The 18,873-nt window shown below is 44.7% G+C and overlaps 1 protein-coding gene across 1 annotated transcript in view; it reads left to right on the plus strand.

Annotated features, from left to right (window-relative positions):
* Positions 1-18,873, plus strand: part of nelfb (negative elongation factor complex member B) — a 34,051-nt gene that overhangs the window by 7,132 nt on the left and 8,046 nt on the right. The window contains exons 3-9 of the mRNA XM_037259483.1: positions 1,187-1,286; positions 15,162-15,392; positions 15,613-15,798; positions 15,969-16,081; positions 16,159-16,261; positions 18,313-18,408; positions 18,510-18,652. Coding sequence (XP_037115378.1) covers positions 1,187-1,286; positions 15,162-15,392; positions 15,613-15,798; positions 15,969-16,081; positions 16,159-16,261; positions 18,313-18,408; positions 18,510-18,652 — 972 coding nt within the window. The remainder of the gene's footprint in view (positions 1-1,186; positions 1,287-15,161; positions 15,393-15,612; positions 15,799-15,968; positions 16,082-16,158; positions 16,262-18,312; positions 18,409-18,509; positions 18,653-18,873) is intronic.

Consider the following 18,873-nt stretch of genomic DNA (forward strand, 5'->3'; position numbering starts at 1 on the left):
TCGAGGATGTGTGCACAAGCCTTCTTGTTTATAACAGATGGATTAGTGATTTTAACATTAAGTGGATTCTGTTGTTTTTTACCGTGGTACCGAATTAGTATCGAGAATCGTGGAAAATCTCAGGTATTGGTACCGACTACTGAAATTCTAGTATCGTAACAACCCTACAGTGCAGTACAGTGTCCTTTTTAGGTAGATCTCAGAAAGTGTGGCCCAGGGGTGTGAGAGGTGTGGCCAGAAATAAACTTATAACAGATCAAAATTGTATATGCTATAAATCAAACCTTCCTGCAGTGTGCTCTGAATAAATAGTTCACTCACAGTTTTATTCCCAAAAAGATGAATGTCGTGGTCTACTCTACTCCATTATGCTACGTATATTGCACTTGGTACCTGAGCACCAAGCACTGAACACTCAAGTAAAAAAAACATTTACATGTTTTCGTGTGCCCTGCGATTGGCTTTTAACCAGTTCAGGTTGTCCCCCGCCTACTGCCCGAAGTCAGCTGAGATAGGCTCCGGCACGTCCGCAACCCTCATGAGGAAAAGCAGTTCAGAAGATGGATGGATGGATGGATGGATGGATGGATGGATGGATGGATGGGTGAACAATGGCGTAAGAGGCACGGAAGTCCATGAATGATCAGCGTTCACAAACTATGTAATGCTTGCAGCTGAATTGTGCATCATTCAAATCTTGCTGACTCGCGCACAAGAATACACGAAAGAAATAGTGCGTGTAACTAGCATAAATAATATATTCTTCAGTTTATCAGACAGCTATGAAGTGAACCAGTTGAGTACTTTTTTTGAAGGTTCAGTGGTATTGCTGGCGGTGGAGAAAGAGTTTGTGAGCAGCTTTTGGGTCCAGGAGTATGTAGGTGGACAAAATGTCTGCCACCATCATGGAAAAGAGCCGAGGCTGGATGCTCAGACGTTTATGTAGACTGTAATTGTTTGTTTGGGGGATGGGGTACAATTTGCCAACAAAGCCACAGCCCAAGAACTTTGTAACGACTTTTTTTGGTGGTTCCCCAGCTCTAGTCATGAATGACATCATAATCAACTCACTTGTTAGAGCAGAATAACAGAGTAACAGGAATAACAGGAACTATATTTATGGTATTAAATTCAGTTTCTGATGGTGCCAGTCCCAATGTGTTTGTTGTTTTTCACACATGTACAGGTATGGGAAGCTTGAAGAGTTGTTGGAGAAAAGCTTTCCACTGGTCAAAATGTCATCCATTCAACCGGTGGTGATGCAGGTGCTTAAACATTTACCCAAGGTATGTGTGGGAAAGGAAAGTCTACGTATTACCGATTTCGATTGATACGATATCAGAAGTAATTGATACATGCTTTATTTTTTGTATGAAATGTTAGAAAAAAATGATTAAACGACACAATTCAACCCAAAGACATAAGTCAGCATTTGTAATGAGTATAATACTTTCAAATTGTTCAAATATTTCAGACCACCGCTCGGTTTTTCTTCATGAGCCCTTTTAATTCACAGTCGTTATTATGACTTGTAAAATATGAAATAATAAGGCACAGCAGATTTACAGAAATTAATACACAAAACTATAGGAGTGGAGTGTGAAGAAAAAACAATCTCATTTCAATTCACAACACAATATGTCTCATTACGCGTCGGCAAGGATCTGGATAAGAGTGCCTTTTTATATACGTATAGTTTTTTATTTTTACAATGTGAGTCAATAATTGGAATTGCCCAGCCATCAGAATCATTGCTGCAAAGAAAATTATTTTCTAACATCTAGTAGATGGAGAAACAAAAACAAGCGCAAAGCTCACATGTAGCAATCGTATGTGTGTGTTTTTGTGTGTGTTTGTGTGTGTGTGCGTGCGTGCGTCTGTGCGTCTGTCTGTCTGTCTGTCTGTCTGTCTGTCTGTCTGTATACATGTATACATGTATACATGTATACATGTATACATACATACATGTATACATACATACATGTATAAATACATATGTGAAATCAAGATGGCGGCGCGTGCATACGCAGCGACCTCTCTCTGTCCCGCTCGAACGGTGTTTTGTTCGTCAAATGAGTGTTTGACCGGCAGTTTTGTGCGTTCGTCTCGTCGTACTGAGTCGTGCTACAAGTACGGCAGGAAGGTTCTGCTCGACATCGGCGAAAGCGACTTTTGTCGAGTTCTGGACTTTGATGCGGGGACATTAAAGGCGCTCGGACTGCTACGTCCTGAAGCGTCGCCGGACTCGTCTGCTATTCCTCCCCCGGTTGGGAAGCGTCGAAAGCGGTGTGCGAGGAGGCTGAAGAGGGGCAAGCGTGGGGGCGTCCGGGCCAGGCTGGCGGCCAACCCGGCTCGCCCGGCCGTGCCTTCCATTCTTCTGGCGAATGTTCGATCGCTGGACAACAAAATGGATTACATTCGCTTGCTGAGATCTACGAACCGGACGGTGCGTGACTGCTGTGTGCTCGTGTTCACTGAGACTTGGTTGACCGTCAACATTCCGGACTCGGCTGTACGTCTGGAGCGGCTAGCGTGCTATCGGGCGGACCGGACCATTGTACGAGGGGGGAAATCTCGTGGAGGTGGAATATGCGTCTACATCCGTGACGACTGGTGCCGGGACTCTGTGGTGGTATGCAGGCACTGCTCGCCACTGGCGGAGTTTGTGATCATTAAGTGCCGTCCTTTTTACCTGCCGAGGGAATTTACCGCGATTCTGCTGGTCGCGGTTTACATCCCGCCTTCCAACATCGGAGGCGACAGGGTCGCGGCTCTTAGTGAACTGTACCAGGCTGTCAGTGACCAACAGACAGCGCACCCTGACGGTTTCACCATCTTCGCTGGGGATTTTAATCATGCTAATCTGAAGTCTGTTTTTCCGAGGCTTTACCAGCATGTTGATTTTCCTACGCGTGGCGACAGCTTCCTGGACCTGGTCTACTCTTCGCATAAGGGAGCTTTCAAAGCCGCCCCCCTCCCCCATCTTGGGCTTTCTGACCATCTCACTGTTATGCTTTTGCCCGCATACAGACAAAAGGTGAGAACATCCAGACCAGTTCGCAAGCGGGTGCGGGTGTGGCCTGAGGGTGCCTCTGATGCGCTTCGTGACTGCTTTGGCTCTACCGACTGGGACGTGTTTAGGAGGGCGGCCACTTGCGACGGTCGGGCGGACATTGAGGAGTATACTGACTCTGTTTCCTCCTACATCGGGAAGTGCATTGATGATGTGACACACTCAGTATCCGTCGTCACTCGGGCAAACCGGAAGCCATGGCTGACGGGGGCTGTCTTCAGGCTGCTGAGGGCCAGGGACAAAGCCTTCCGGGCGGGGGATGAGGCTGGCTTGAGGACTGCGAGGGCCGACCTGTCCCGGGGCATCAAAGAAGCGAAGAGGGCGTTCTCGGGCAAAATTACCGCCCACTTCAAGGACAGCAGGGACGCACGGCGCCTTTGGCAGGGCATTCAGACCATCACGGACTACAAGCCCGCGCCGCAGAGCTGTGATGGCGACGTCCGTCTGCTCAATGACCTCAACCGCTTCTTTGCTCGCTTCGACGCTCAGAACAGCACTTGCCCGCTGAAGGCCACTCCCCCTTCCCACGAGCTGCCCCTGTGCCTCTCCGCCGACAGCGTGAGGAGGACGCTTGCCGCTATCGACATCCGTAAGGCGGCGGGCCCGGACAACATCCCGGGTCGAGCGCTGAAGGACTGCGCTGGTGAGCTGACGGGTGTCTTCACGGACATCTTTAACACTTCCCTGCAGCAGGCCATCGTCCCGTCGAGTTTCAAAGCAGCCACCATCGTACCTGTGCCGAAGAAGCCTGCTCCGTCCTGCTTCAATGACTACCGCCCCGTGGCACTTACGCCCATCGTCATGAAGTGCTTTGAGCGGCTTGTCTTGGAGCACATCCGGTCAGTTCTCCCTCCCACCATTGACCCCTTCCAGTTTGCGTACCGAGCCAAACGGTCCTCTGAGGATGCCATCTGCTCTGCCCTCCACTCGGCCCTCACCCACCTGGAGGGGAAGGACTCGTATGTGAGGTTGCTGTTTGTGGACTTCAGTTCTGCCTTCAACACCATTGTGCCGCAGCGTCTCATCAGCAAACTTGACAAGCTGGGCCTCAGTACCGGCCTCTGCAACTGGCTACTGGACTTCCTCTGTCAGAGGCCACAGGTGGTACGTGTTGGCGACAAGATCTCCGCCAGCATCACACTGAGCACAGGGGCCCCCCAAGGCTGCGTGCTCAGTTCGCTGCTCTTCACCCTCCTGACGCATGACTGCGCTGCCACCTGCAGCGGCAACCGCATAGTGAAGTTTGCTGACGACACGACTCTGGTGGGTCTCATCACCAAGGGAGACGAGACTCAATACAGGCTGGAGGTTGACCTTCTGACCGCGTGGTGCAGGGACAACAACCTCCTGCTGAACGTCGACAAGACCAAGGAGATTGTCGTTGACTTCCGGAAGGGTCACGCCCAACACCTGCCGCTGACCATCGACGGTGCTGTGGTGGAGAGAGTGAGCAGCGCCAGGTTCCTGGGGGTGCACATCAGTGAGGATCTCTCCTGGTCCACCAACACCGCGTCGCTGGCGAAGAAGGCCCAGCGCCGCCTGTACTTCCTTCGGAAACTCAGGCGAGCGGGGACTCCTCCGGCCGTCATGACTACTTTTTACCGCGGCACCATTGAGAGCGTCCTCTCCAGCTGTATTGCTGTCTGGGGTGGCAGCTGCACTGACCAAGACTTGAAGGCCCTGCAGCGCATTGTGAAAACGGCTAGTAAGACTATTGGTGCTTCTCTCCCCTCCTTGAAGGACATTTACACCTCCCATCTCACTCGCAAGGCGACCAAGATTGTGAGTGATGTGAGTCACCCCGCTCACTCTTTGTTTGAACTTCTGCCCTCTGGGAGGCGGTACAGGAGCCTGCGCTCCCGCACCACCAGACTTTCCAACAGCTTCGTACTCCAGGCTGTTAGGATCCTGAACTCGCTCCCCCTTTCAGCGTAGCGTCCTGTTCTTGCTGTATGCTCACTGGCTCGGTTTTGCCCCTCATATTCAATGGGTTATTGGTCTGTTTTTATTCATCGCTCATTTTATTTTATTTATTATTTATTATTTATGGTTTGTGCCTTCTTGTTTTTGTTTTGTGTCGCCTACTTGTATGTCTCGTCACCGTGGGATGGAGGAAACGGAATTTCGGTTTCTTTGTGTGTCTTGACATATGAAGGGATTGACAATAAAGCTGACTTTGACTTTGACTTTTGATATGTATGTATGTATGTATGTATGTATGTATGTATGTATACATGTATACATATGTATGCAATATATACCGCTCGGTGGCGCACTGGTTAGCACGTACGCCTCACAGTTCAGAGGGTGCGGGTTACGACCCTCCCTGTGTGGAGTTTGCATGTTCTCCCCGTGCCTGTGTGGGTTTCCCCCAGGAACTCCGGTTTCCTCCCACATCCCAAAACATGCTTGGTAGGCCAGTTGAGCACTACAAATTGCCCGTAGGTGTGAGTGCGAGTGCGGATGTTTGTTCATCACTGTGTTCCCTGCAATTGGCTGGCAATGAGTTCAGGGTGTCCCCTGCTTACTACCCGATGATGGCTGGGCTAGGCTCCAGCACGCCCGCGCCCCCATGGGGACAAGCGGTACGGATGATGGCTTGTTGTATATGCACTACCGTTCAAAAGTTTGGGGTCACTTACAAAGGTCCTTATTTTGAAAATAAAATCGCCATTCTGTTCAATGAGGATAATCAGGAATACACTCTATACATTGTTAATGTGAAAAATGACTTAAAGTTAAAGTTACCGTTTTTTTCCGTGTATAATGCGCAAAATTTAACTAATTTATTGTCCTAAAATCTGGGGTGCGCATTATACATGGGTACAAATTTTTTGAAATTTTTTTTTTTTGAAGGTTTCTTTTTTTTTTTTTTTTAAGAAAATCATGGTACAACAAAACCAACAACAGGACTGACCGACAATAGTGTGTTTGTACTGTGCTCTGGTCATTTCGTCAAAGAAGGGATAATAGTCCTCTTCTTGACTGACAATGAATGTGATAGTTTAATACAATCAGCAAATAACAAAATGCGTATTACAGGTAATATTTTATTTCACAACACTTTGCCTTGTTCCTTTCGTCTCTGCTGTTCACTTCAAACACGCTCCATACGAACCAATGCTCTCGTATCAGACGCTTGCTCGATCACCTGCTCGTTTGCTGTCACAATGTACCCTACACAAATCCGAAACATTTGTTGCGGCTCCGAGTCACGACGAGGGGCAAGTTTTGGTTTCCAAGGGTGTTTTTATTCCTCTTCAACGTCTCTCCCATACAGAGCCGCCTTTTTCACATGTCCGCACGTCACTTTCCTCTCTTTTCATCTGATCGCGGTGGTGCCTTTATGGGCAGTCGGAGAAATCAACGCCAACAAAACAAAATACATCCAGCCTAGTTAAGACCATACCAAAGACTATAAAAATGGGACCCATTGCCTCCCTGCGTGTGTGACGATCATTGGGACTTAAAAAAAAAAAAGAAAAAAAAAGAAATAAATTGGGTGCGTATTATACATGGGTACAGGCTTTTTTCCAGCATCAACATGCCATTTTTAGGGTGCGTATTATACATGGGGGCGCATTATACACGGAAAAAACGGTAAGTTAAAGTCCCAATGATCGTCACACACACATCTGGGTGTGGTGAAATTTGTCCTCTGCATTTAACCCATCCCCTTTCTAGCTTTCTAGCTGCAAACGACTGATTTTTAATGCAATATTTACATACAGTATCTCACAAAAGTAAGTACAGCCCTCTCATTTCTGCAATGTTTTTATTATATCTTGTCATGGGACAACACTGAAGAAATGACACTGATCCAATGTTAAATAGTCACTGTAGAGCTTGGATAGCAAAGTAAATTTATTTTGTTGCTTCAAAGTAACTCAAAATACAACAATGAATGTGTAAAATGCTGGCAACAAAAGTGAATACACTCCAACTGAAAATGTCAAAACTGGACCCAAATGTCAATATTTTGTGTGGCCACCATTATTTTCCAGCACCGTCGTAACCCTTTTAGGCATGGAGTTCACCAGAGCTTCACAGGTTGCCGCTGGAATCCTCTTCCACTCTCCCATGATGACATCACGGAGCTGATGGATGTTGGAGACCTTGCGCTCCTCCACCTTCCATTTGAGGATGCCCCACAGATGTTCAATAGGGTTTAGGTCTGGGGACATGCTTGGCCAGTCCATCACCTTCACCCTCAGCTTCTTTAGGAAGGCAGTGGTCGTCTTGGAGGTGTGTTTGGAGTTATCGTGTTGGAATACTGCTCCGTGGCCCAGTTTACGGAGGGAGGGGATCATGCTCTGCTTCAGTATTCCCCAGTACATGTTGGCATTCATTGTTCCCTCAATGAACTGTAGCTCCCTAGTGCCAGCAGCACTCATACAGCCCCAGACCATGACGCTCCCATCACCATGCTTGACTGTAGGCAAGACACACTTGTCTTTGTACTCTTCACCTGGTTGCCGCCACACACGCTGGACAGCAACTGAACCAAATATCTTGGTCTCATCAGACCACAGGACATGGTTCCAGTAACCCATATCCTTAGTCTGCTTGTCTTCAGCAAACCTTTTGCGAGCTTCCTTGTCCAATTTTTTTTTTAGAAGAGGCTTTTTCCTGGGATGACAGCTATGCAGACCAATTGAATGCAGTTTGCGGCGTATGGTCTGAGCACTGACAGACTGACCCCCGCCCCTTCAACCTCTACAGCAATGCTGGAAGCACTCATACGCCTGCTTTCCAAAGCCAACCTCTGAATATGACGCTGAGCGCGCGCACTCAACTTCTTTGGTCGACCATGGCGAGGCGCCGAGGCCTATTTTAAATGGAACTTGTCCACTTAAACCATAAACCGCTGTATGGTCTTAGCCATCGTGCTACAGCTCAGTTTCAGGGTCTTGGCAATCTTCTTATAGCCTAGGCCATCTTTACGTAGAGCAGTGCTTTTCAAATAGTGGGGCGCGCCCCCCTTGGGAGGCGCGGTGCAATACCTGGGGGGGCGCGTGTGACCCTGGGGAACAGGCTTTTTTTTTTTTTTTTTTTTTTTTTGGCAGTACTAGAATAAAGTGTAATTGCGCATTTACTACAGTAGGCGGCAGTGGCGCTCTCCTTGTTACTTCTGTCACTTTTGCGACAGTGCAACATTTTACGACTTACAAGACAACAGGTTTGCCTTTGTTAGCACAAATTGTTTAATTCACCTTGTTTTGTAGGTTCAAGTGTTTTATATATTGTGCTCCTGAGTTAATGTTGCTGAACTGAATATAAATAAGTTATTATTTTTTTAGTTTTTGTAGTTTATTAGTTATTATAATTATTAAATATTATTTATTGATTTGATTTAATTTTGCAATGGTGCAATTAGTTGGTCAAACATGTTTACAGTTTAAACAAGGATTTATTTATTCTTAATTTCAGGCATTGATGCACTTAAAATCTTTTCTGTTGCAGACTTAAAACACGATTTGATCAAGTTATTCTTTGTAAGTTTGACCATATGTCTTTCTTTTTTTCTTTAATGTTAATAAGGATAAAATGTTATGCAGAGATGGATAGTCACGGTGGGGAGTGGGGGGCGCGAATAGTTTTCTTCTTGCTAGGGGGGGCGTAACAGAAAATAATTGAGAAGCACTGACGTAGAGCAATATTTTTTTTTTTAGATCCTCAGAGAGTTCTTTGCCATGAGGTGCCATGTTTAACTTCCTGTGACCAGTATGAGAGTGAAAATACCTACCGTAAATTTCGGACTATAAGCTGCGACTTTTTTCTCAAACTTTGAACCCTGCGGCTGGTGCGGCTCATATAGGATTTTTTTCCGTGATTTTTGTGATGACTTGATCACTTTTATACACTCGTAAAAAGGCTGTGGACCGCTGTTGTGCGGCACCGCTTTGCTGGGCGGAGGGATATGTGACACGGTCACTGGGGAGAAAAGTGGTGTGTTGATCGCATGTCCGTCCGCCAGGCAAATAATGCCGTATAATTCACACAAAGAAGAGACAGAACGAGATCAAGACGGACATTACTGAAAGGAAGCTTTTATACACAAACCGTCATTAGGGGGGGCTTGTATAGGATTTTTTCCGTGATTTTTGTGATGACTTGATCGCTTTTATACACTCATAAAAAGGCTGTGGACCGCTGTTTTGCAGCAGCGCTTTGCTGGGCGGAGGGATATGTGACACATCACTGGGGAGAAAAGTGGTGTGTTGAGCGCATGTCCATCCGCCAGGCAAATAGTGCCGTATAATTCACACAAAAAAGAGACAGAACGAGATCAAGACAGACATTACTGAAAGGAAGCTTTTATACACAAACCGTCATGATGGGGGACAAAAGAAATGCATATGATGCCGCTTTTAAGTTAAAGGCAGTCGATGTTGATGACATTGTGTTGCGCCACCCTTTTCTTTATTTCCCGGTCACGTCTACTCTGGAGTTATACGTGTCGCTCGCTAGTTTAATGTAATTTAGCGCTTCGTGCATGAATACAATTAGCATGAACAGACCCTCATCATGGAAAATGCTAGAAGAAATGCATAAAAGCAATGAGGAAAGAGAGACTGAGGAAGTATGTGGCGAAGGATATCTAACGCTATTCCAATCGGACACTGAGGAGGAAGACTTCGATGGTTTCAGTGCACAGGAGGAAGATGGAGATGATGAAGCTCTTTTTTTTACTTTTACTGGTGTGTTTTTTTAACCAGCCCTGTTAGTGCTGTGCTACCGTGTTGCTGCTGTGTTACCGCCGCGTCTCAGTGACTTTTACCGTTATGTTTTTTTAATTTTGTTGCCAGCATTTTACACATTCTTTGTTGTATTTTGAGTTACTTTGAAGTAACAATAAATTTACTTTGCTATCCAAGCTCTACAGTGACTACTTAACATTGTATCAAAGTGTCATTTCTTCAGTGTTGTCCCACGACAAGATATAATTAAAACATTGCAGAAATGAGAGGGGTGTACTCACTTTTGTGAGATACTGTAGGTGTATAAAGGCCCATTTCCAGCAACCATCCCTCCAGTATTCTAATCAAATCAAGTCAAGTTTATTTATATAGCCCTAAATCACAAGCAAGTCTCAAAGAGCTTCACATGTACAAAAATTGACAATTATTCTCAAACAACCCCTGATCTTAAACTCCCAGGAAGGCAAGGGAAAAACTAAAAAAAAAAAAAAAAACTCCTGGGGGAAAAATGAGAAACCTTGAGAAGAGACCACAGATGGGAGGATCCCCCTTCCAGGATGACCAGGCTGCAATGGATGCCGAGAGGGCACATAGAACACATAAAATTAAACAATCCAAAGAAGAAGTGGATGTCCAATTCAAAGGGAAGAGCTGCAGTGCCCTTAATTGTCCTTGCAGTGTCTTAGAGGGTGGTAATCCACCACAGGTCACTCATCCCGAAAGGTCGATGAGAAATCCAGACAGCCGTTATCAGTTTGGGTATTACCTAAGGGGGGGGGCACACAAACTCCAGCCGAATCGGCCACCACAGGTTAATGAAAGGCCATGGCATAAAAATGTGTCTTTAATCGTGTCTTAAATGTTTCTACTGAGGTAGCAGTTCTGATATCTATCGGTAGGGCATTCAAAAGCTCTGGAGCCCAAATAGAAAATGCTCTAGACCAGGGGTGGCCAACTAGTCAGAGACTAAGAGCCACATTTTTTACTGTGTTACCGCAAAGAGCCACATCATACATATGGGCACACATGGCCATCACCCCATCCCTTCCTCTTACACACACACCTCTGCTCAGCCAAATTTATTGTGTGACATAATGTCAATAAATGATAATGACAGAAATTGACTCCTACAGTACTAAGACCACAGGCCAGTCATTTTCAACAATGAACATTGTGTGCACTGTCCCACACACGCAAACTCTCAGTTCACCAAAGTCCACAAACAAAACCATAATAATTTACAATAGCGTTTTTTCACTAACTATGCATGTTGCCTTGAACAATCCTCTTCAAATCTGGCTTGTATTTGTTTGTTGCTACTCGAAGCAATTTTTTTTTTCGTTGGATGTCTGATACCATTCGTTTTAGTTTGTTGTTTTCAGGAGACAAGATTTAAACAACGTCACTGAGGCATTTTTTAACGAACTCCCCTTCATTGCATGACTTTTTAGCCCGTGCAATGTTCCAGGCCAGTTGATATGATGCAAGCGTGACAGTCTGAGTGCTTCGTATTTTTTTGGAAAAACTGTACCTGTTTTTCTGCCTGACTCTTCAAAGTGTCCAACTTGCGGTTGCGAAATTCAGTCCCTTTTGGAAAGTCCTTATCAATGTTAGCATGGAGTGAGCTGAAGTGGCGCTGAAGATGTGAAGCTTTGAAATGCACTAATGGCGTCTGACATATCAGGCAGAATGGCTTGCCATTACGTTCAACAAAAAAAATAAACCTTTCCACTCTGTTAAAAACGTCCTGTGTTCATCTTCATATTTTCGTTTAGCGGTGCATTTTTTCCCTGCCATTTTGAGAGTGAAATTGACACTACCGTAAATTCCGGACTATAAGCCGCACCGGACTATAAGCCGCACCAGTTAAAATTGGGGGATATTTTAGTTTTTTTCTTATATAAGCCGCACCGGACTATAAGCCGCACGTGCACACGCATTTTTTACAAAGAAAGACCGTTCACAGAAAGCCTTTTTAAAGTTTTAATAACATACTTTAACATGTCTTTCTAAACATTGCCTGTGACGCAGCAGTAGTACCGCAGCAACACGGAAGTGTGCACGCGAGTTATTAACAAAGAAAGACTGGACACAGAAAGCTTTTATAAAGTTTTAATAACATACCTTAACATTTCTTTCCAAACACTGCCCGTGATGCGGCAGTAATACCGCAGCAACACGGAAGTAACACAAGACTAATAGGGCTGGATTAAAAAAAAACTACCCGGTAAAAGTCACTGAGACGCGGCGGTAACACAGCAGCAACACGGTAGTACAGCACCAACAGGGCTCGTTAAAAAACATACCAGTAAAAGTAAAAAAAGAGCTTCATCGTCTTCATCTTCCTCCTGTGCACTGAAACCATCGAAGTCTTCCTCCTCAGCGTCCGATTGGAATAGCGTTAGATATCCTTCGCCTCACACTTTCTCAGTCTCTTTCGTCGTCGCTTTTATGCATTTCTTCGAGTGTGATGAGGGTCTGTTCATGCTAATTTTATTCATGCGCGAAGCGCTAAATTACATTAAACTAGCGAGCGACACGTATAGCTCCAGAGTAGACGGGACCACGAAATAAAGAAAAGGGTGACGTAACACAATGTCATCAACATCGACTGCCTTTAGCTTAAAAGCGGCATCATATGCATTTCTTTTGTCCCCCATAATGACGGTTTGTGTATAAAAGCTCCCTTTCAGTAATGTCCGTCTTGATCTCGTTCTGTCTCTTCTTCGTGTGAATTATACGCCTATCAAAACACAAACTAGCACGTCTTCTTCGGCGCATTATCTCTTCTTCGTCTGTCTCGCTCTTGCTTCCTGCTAGAGCGCCCCGGAGGCCGTAAAAATCCATAAATACGCCGCGCCGCCATTTAAGCTCTATTTCCCTCTTTGACAGCCAAATCGATTGCTTTTAACTTAAAAGCTGCATCAAATGCATTTCTTCGTGTGTTTTCCATGATGGTGTGTGCGTGATGCGCGAAATGTTCAAAACACAAACAAGCACGTCTTCTTCGGCGCATTATCTCTTCTTCGTCTGTCTCGCTCTTGCTTCCTGCTAGAGCGCCCCCAGGAGGCCGTAAAAATCCATAAATACGCCGCGCCGCCATTTAAGCCTCGGGGTTCAAAGTAACCTTCTGAATAAAATGCATTAAAAGTTCACGTTCATTACAACTTGTTTTTGGTGAGCAAAATGTCAGAAGAATTGAATTTAAATGCTGATTGATTGGGTTTTAATACAATGCAGATGGTCCAAACAGCGCCACTGCTTTGTGTAATCTCTGAGTCAAATGGCAGAGTAAGAGAAAGGGTTTAGAGCCCTTTGACGCAGGTCACCTAGCGTGCATTCCTACTAAAGCTCATAATAGTCACAAGCAACACAGCCAGAATAAGCAGCAGCCATAGTAGTGTTTCAAAATAGTATTTTTCTTGTTGTTTTTTTCTTCAAGATACCGCAGTGTATAAAAGTGATCAAGTCATCACAAAAATCACGAACGAAAATCCTTATATAAGCCGCACCTGACTATAAGCCGCAGGGTTCAAAATTTTGGAAAAAAGTCGCGGCTTATAGTCCGGAATTTACGGTAATTGTTTACTCGAATGGGTTTGCCCCTCCTGCTTTATGGAATTTCACCTCATGCGCGTTTGACGAAAATACCATATTGAACTCAAGCAAAGCGAACACGCACAAACCCCCCCCCACAAACACGAATATTGATATGAACGTAAAAGAGCCGCATGAAACCAGGCAAAGAGCCGCATGTGGCTCGGGAGCCGCATGTTGGCAAGGCCTGCTCTAGACCCTGCAGACTTCTTTTTGGCCCTCTGTAAGATTGTGTTGTCTAGACCCGGCATTACCTTTGAAAAGTTTATCAGCGCGGCGGGAAGAGATGACCGTAGGAATTTGATAGTTGATATTTGGCAGACGCGTACTATTATTAGGAACAGGCACCGTGCCATCAGCGAGACCGGTCAGAGCGGAGTAATTGGACTTGTCTACTACCTCAGTAGAAAGTGTGTCAATGTATGCTGTAGCATTATTCAAACTGTGATGCTCTAGTCTACAAAAGGAGCTATGTGCATGATAGGAGTGTAGCCTAGCGCGAGTTAACTTTATCTTAACAGACTCCAAACCCATCCTAGCAGGTGGCCTTGCCACCTGTGGCCCAGCCTGCTCTAAAGTGGCCTGTCATGAATGGCTCAAACAGTAATCTATGTTACTAGAAAGAGTGGTGGCGCCTTCACGGTTAGGATGAAGGTCATCATTCCTCAGCAGTTCGGGGTGGTCCCTGAAGGAGGACCACTTATCTATAAACTACAGTCCCTTGTTCTTGCAGAAACCAGCCATCCACTGATAAAGCGATAATAATCTACTAAACCTCTCCATTGCCTCTCGGAGGCAAGGGGCCAGAGACAATTGCTCGATGCCCACTCATCTTTCTGGCGACATCACAATTCCTCACTATGTATTTTTTTTGTGATATCTGATTGCCTCATCCTAGAATCATTGGAGCCGACGTATATCACTATATCCGAGTAACTACTGTTGTTGGACCTACACTGTTGACTAGACCCATTGCGAGCCAGCTCCCTAAGATTAGCTTCTATGTCCGGTGCTCTGGCTCCAGGGATACACATTACCGTGGCTGGATTTTTAAGCGCAATGTTTCGGGTAATGGAGTCACCTATGACCAAAGTGCGAGAGCCAGTAGACTGAGATGGCTTGGGATGGCTATGCGTCTCACAGGCTCATCGCAGTTAGCGAGCCACTTGGGGCTAATGCTAACTGGGCTAGCTGGCTGATTACAGCCCGCATGCGTGTCTGCCACATCTACAGTTATCAAGTTATCAGCTACAGCTTCTCTGCTGTTATCGCACTATTCTGTTCTAGCTGGCGGACACGTCCCTCTAGCAGGGACAACCTCTCAAAAAGAAGGGTGCAGGTGGTGCACGGAGCCATACAAACCTTTTGATCTGAAGCCATACTTGCGTGTCCAATGATCGACGGTAGACAGACAGCCACGAAGCCTCCGCTGAGAGCCGACTAATGGTTCATTGTGTTTGCTAATTGTGTTAAAAGGATGTATTAGAAAACCCTTCCAAACCCTTGTGGAATTATGTTAAGAAAAACAGATTTTTTTTAAATCACTGTCAAACATTTGTTAAGGGACACAGCCAGGCAATTCTGAGTAGAATTTGCTATTGACCCATGTTATTGAAACACACATGAACAATGACATTATATACTGTAAGTTCAGCACATTTGTGTGTCAAACTGGTCGCCCTTTGCAATAATCAGAATGCAAGAAGTAGCTCTCAATTTCAAAAAAGCTGATGACCCTTGTTTACATGATAGTTAAGAAAAATCTACACGCAAACTGTCAACCCCTCCAGGTACCTGAGAAGAAACTGAAGATGGTCATGGCTGATAAAGAACTGTACAAGGTGTGTGCTGTGGAGGTGAAAAGGCAGATCTGGCAGGACAACCAAGCCCTATTTGGGGATGAGGTTTCACCGCTCCTAAAGCAGTATATTGTGGAAAAAGAAGCGGCTCTCTTCAGCAGTGATCTTTCTATTCTGCACAATTTCTTCAGCCCATCGCCAAAAATGCGACGTCAAGGCGAAGTAGGTGTTAATAGCAATCAACTGAATCACACAGGATCCTGCACACGTGTTTAACTGTCCTATTTGTGTGTGTGTGTGTGTGTGTGTGTGTGTGTGTGTGTGTGTGTGTGTGTGTGTGTGTGTGTGTGTGTGTGTGTGTGTGTGTGTGTGTGTGTGTGTGTGTGTGTGTGTGTGTGTGTGTGTGTGTGTGTGTGTGTGCGTGTGCGCGTGTGTGTGTTAGGTGGTCCTGAAGCTGACCCAGATGATTGGGAAGAACGTTAAGCTTTATGATATGGTGTTGCAGTTTTTGCGAACACTGTTTCTACGGACACGAAATGTCCACTACTGCACTCTTCGAGCAGAATTGCTAATGTCTCTCCATGACTTAGACATAAGTGAGATTTGTTCTGTCGACCCCTGCCACAAGGTAAGAAGGGATAGCACGTTGTTGTTTTTTTCTTATAATATGGTTCTTAATTTCTTTATTAGTTAAGCCAATGTAAACTTTTATAGTCATATATAGGCAGACATTACACACTTTCGAGGTTGTTTAAATTAATATTGTTTTTAATGATTTCATTTTGTGAATTGCAACAGTTCACATGGTGCTTAGATGCCTGCATCCGAGAGAAGTTTGTGGATGGAAAGCGGGCCAGAGAGTTGCAAGGATTCTTAGATGGAGTCAAGAAAGGACAAGAGCAAGTCCTTGGGTAAAAAAAACCAGGGACTGGGCTAGGCATAGGTTTTCTGATCTTTGGTTTATTCATTGGCCTTCTGTACTTTTTAGGGACCTGTCCATGATCCTGTGTGACCCATTTGCTTCCAACACCCTGGTGCTGACCATCATGAGGAACCTGCAGGAGCTTCTCAGCCAGGATGCTTTACCCAGGGTGAGAAAGCCATTACACATATTTTTGTAAGTGCTTAATTGGTAGCACTTTTTGTTCAAGTTTCTGCAGCATGGTTATGAAACACTCTTATTTTTGGGCCAACCATCATAAAATCCAGCACTGTTTTGGATGAGGAAAACCATTGCTTGTTCAATAAGTCACATTGCTGTGACTCTCCTTAATTGTTGCCACACCTGCCGTTGTGTATATTTATGCAAGTCTTTTCATACTTTTGTTATGAGAAAACCTTTGTCGCTTCAATCCTGTAAAGACACGTCTGCGTTAGTAGGGTTTAGTACTACATTATTAGATCAATGACTATGAGATTAGGCCTTAAACGGCAATGAATCCATGAACCTAAAAACAAGGCCTTAATTACCATTAAAATGTCTTAAACCAATCTTTCAAAAGTCTAAAAATTGTCAACATGGAATTAGCAGGATTTTCTGGCTGTAAAAGGTCTCGAATCTCAAAATAAATTAACCTTCTTAAAAAAGAAACCACTTATGTAACAAAATCACACAATCGTGACACCGAAACCAACAAAACGCGATGATTTTACTTGGGACTGATAAGAGCAGATGGTTGTTGTTTATATACTGTAGCAACTTTGGACAACATGGGACAACAGGAACTTTGTGAAGTTGGTCTAAAATTTCATTTAAAATGGAACTAAAAAGTCCTTGTCTTTAATTTAACTTTCCTCAAACTGCAGAAAGGCTGGGATAGTTTCATCATTCTTAAGTTAATGTTAGTTTATGTATGTTGACATCAAGTTCAACATTTCTAGAAATAGACTCTTTACCTGAACTGTAGGCCTTTGATGTACAGTATACAGTGATCCCTCGCTATTTCACGGTTCATCTTTTGCGGCCTCAGTGCATCGCGGGTTTTTAAGAATATTAAATATTGCGAATATTTAGGTGTATCGCAGCTTTTTGCTGCGTCACTTGGAGCACGGGGCTTTGTCTGCCCATATGACTTTACAGCACACTATTAGCCGGTCGAGGAGACGAGACCAATGGGAACATGTTGATCTGTATTCTTGCCGCTGATTGGCTTAGAACTGTAAGAGCGGTTCTAACCACTCTTTATCTCAGTCTCCCGCAGTCGTGCTACGTATCCGCTCTTCTTAGCAGAATCAGCAGCATCTCTGATTGGCACTTCCTTTTGTCACGAACAAGGCATGACAACCAAATGCAACACGGGCTCACACAAAATTTAAAAGGGACAGGGAGGGCTGGAATGATTGCAGAGCAGGACAACGAGGCAAGCTGACGAGCCGGTCAGCGAGTTCGCGTCGTGCGTCATCGAAGCAGACGGGCATAGCAAGCTCGTGGTCAGGGACAGACAGAAGGTCGAGCCAAACGGAGTCCAGAGCAGATCATAAAAACGGCTTTCGCTAAACAGCGAATCAGGAAACGGCGCGCTACACAGCGGATCAGGCAAACGGGAATCAGGTGGCATAGCAGAACCTGGTGGCAGGCGTACGTGTATCAGACGAACCACTGCAGATTGACGGGCTTGCGGGGTTTAAATACACGCCCTAATCAGCCGGTATCAAAGGCACAGTTGGCAGCGATCAGCACTGATTAGCGCGCGCAGCTTCGCATTGGATATGTGTGCCCCCGCGGCCCACCGCAAAGGCACGTCAGCCGGCTAGCATGGCGAGAGCAGAGCAGATCTGTGACACGATTACGGTAGCTTTTTTGTGACTTTGAGTTTTAGTGAAGCTCTAAAGAATGTTTCTAAAAGTTAGTTTAACTTTAAAATGTTTAAAAAGTAGTTAGAATACAATAAAGGTTTTAAAAATACAATAAAGTGTTTAAAAATACCATTATAAAAGTCTTGTGTGGATATTGTAAAAATATTGACGCCACAACGCGGATGTTCACCTACGTATTCAATATTCACCTATTTGTCTTGGAACCAATTATCAGCAATAAACGAGGGATCACTGTATGTCTATTTTGTAATGCCATTTCCAAAAACAACTTTTTCTTAAAATTTTTTTAAACAGTCTTAACTCATGCTGCTGTATTTGTCATCAGGATAGTCCCGATCTGATGTTGCTTTTGAGGATGCTGTCTCTTGGTCAAGGAGCGTGGGATATGATTGACAGTCAAGTGTTCAAAGAACCTCGTTTGGTACATGCAATTGTCACCTTACTTGCAACACTTGATTTGTTTGGTTCTGTTAGACATATTGTGAATGTTTTTTTTCTTCCTGTGCACACACACACACATAGGATTTGGAGCTAATGACCCGCTTTCTGCCTGCCATGATGTCAGTGGTTGTGGATGACCACACTTACAGTGTGGAGCAGAAACTTCCGAGTGAAGAAAAGACATCACTTTCCTATCCTACCACTTTGCCAGATGCCTTTACCAGGTAAAAAAAAAATTGACAAAAATAATCACCCATCTTCTACAAAATTCAATACTTTACTAATTTAATTCTGAAAGATATACGTACGTTGCCTTGCAGAAGTATTCATATACATTTTGACTCTTGTACATTTTGTCACATTTCCAACCACAATGTAACTGAATTTTTTCTTTTATTGTACCGTTTTTTTCCATGTATAATGCGCAAAATGTAACTAATTTATT

This window comes from Syngnathus acus, chromosome 9, assembly GCF_901709675.1.
Source record: "Syngnathus acus chromosome 9, fSynAcu1.2, whole genome shotgun sequence".
Taxonomy (NCBI): Eukaryota; Metazoa; Chordata; class Actinopteri; order Syngnathiformes; family Syngnathidae; genus Syngnathus; species Syngnathus acus.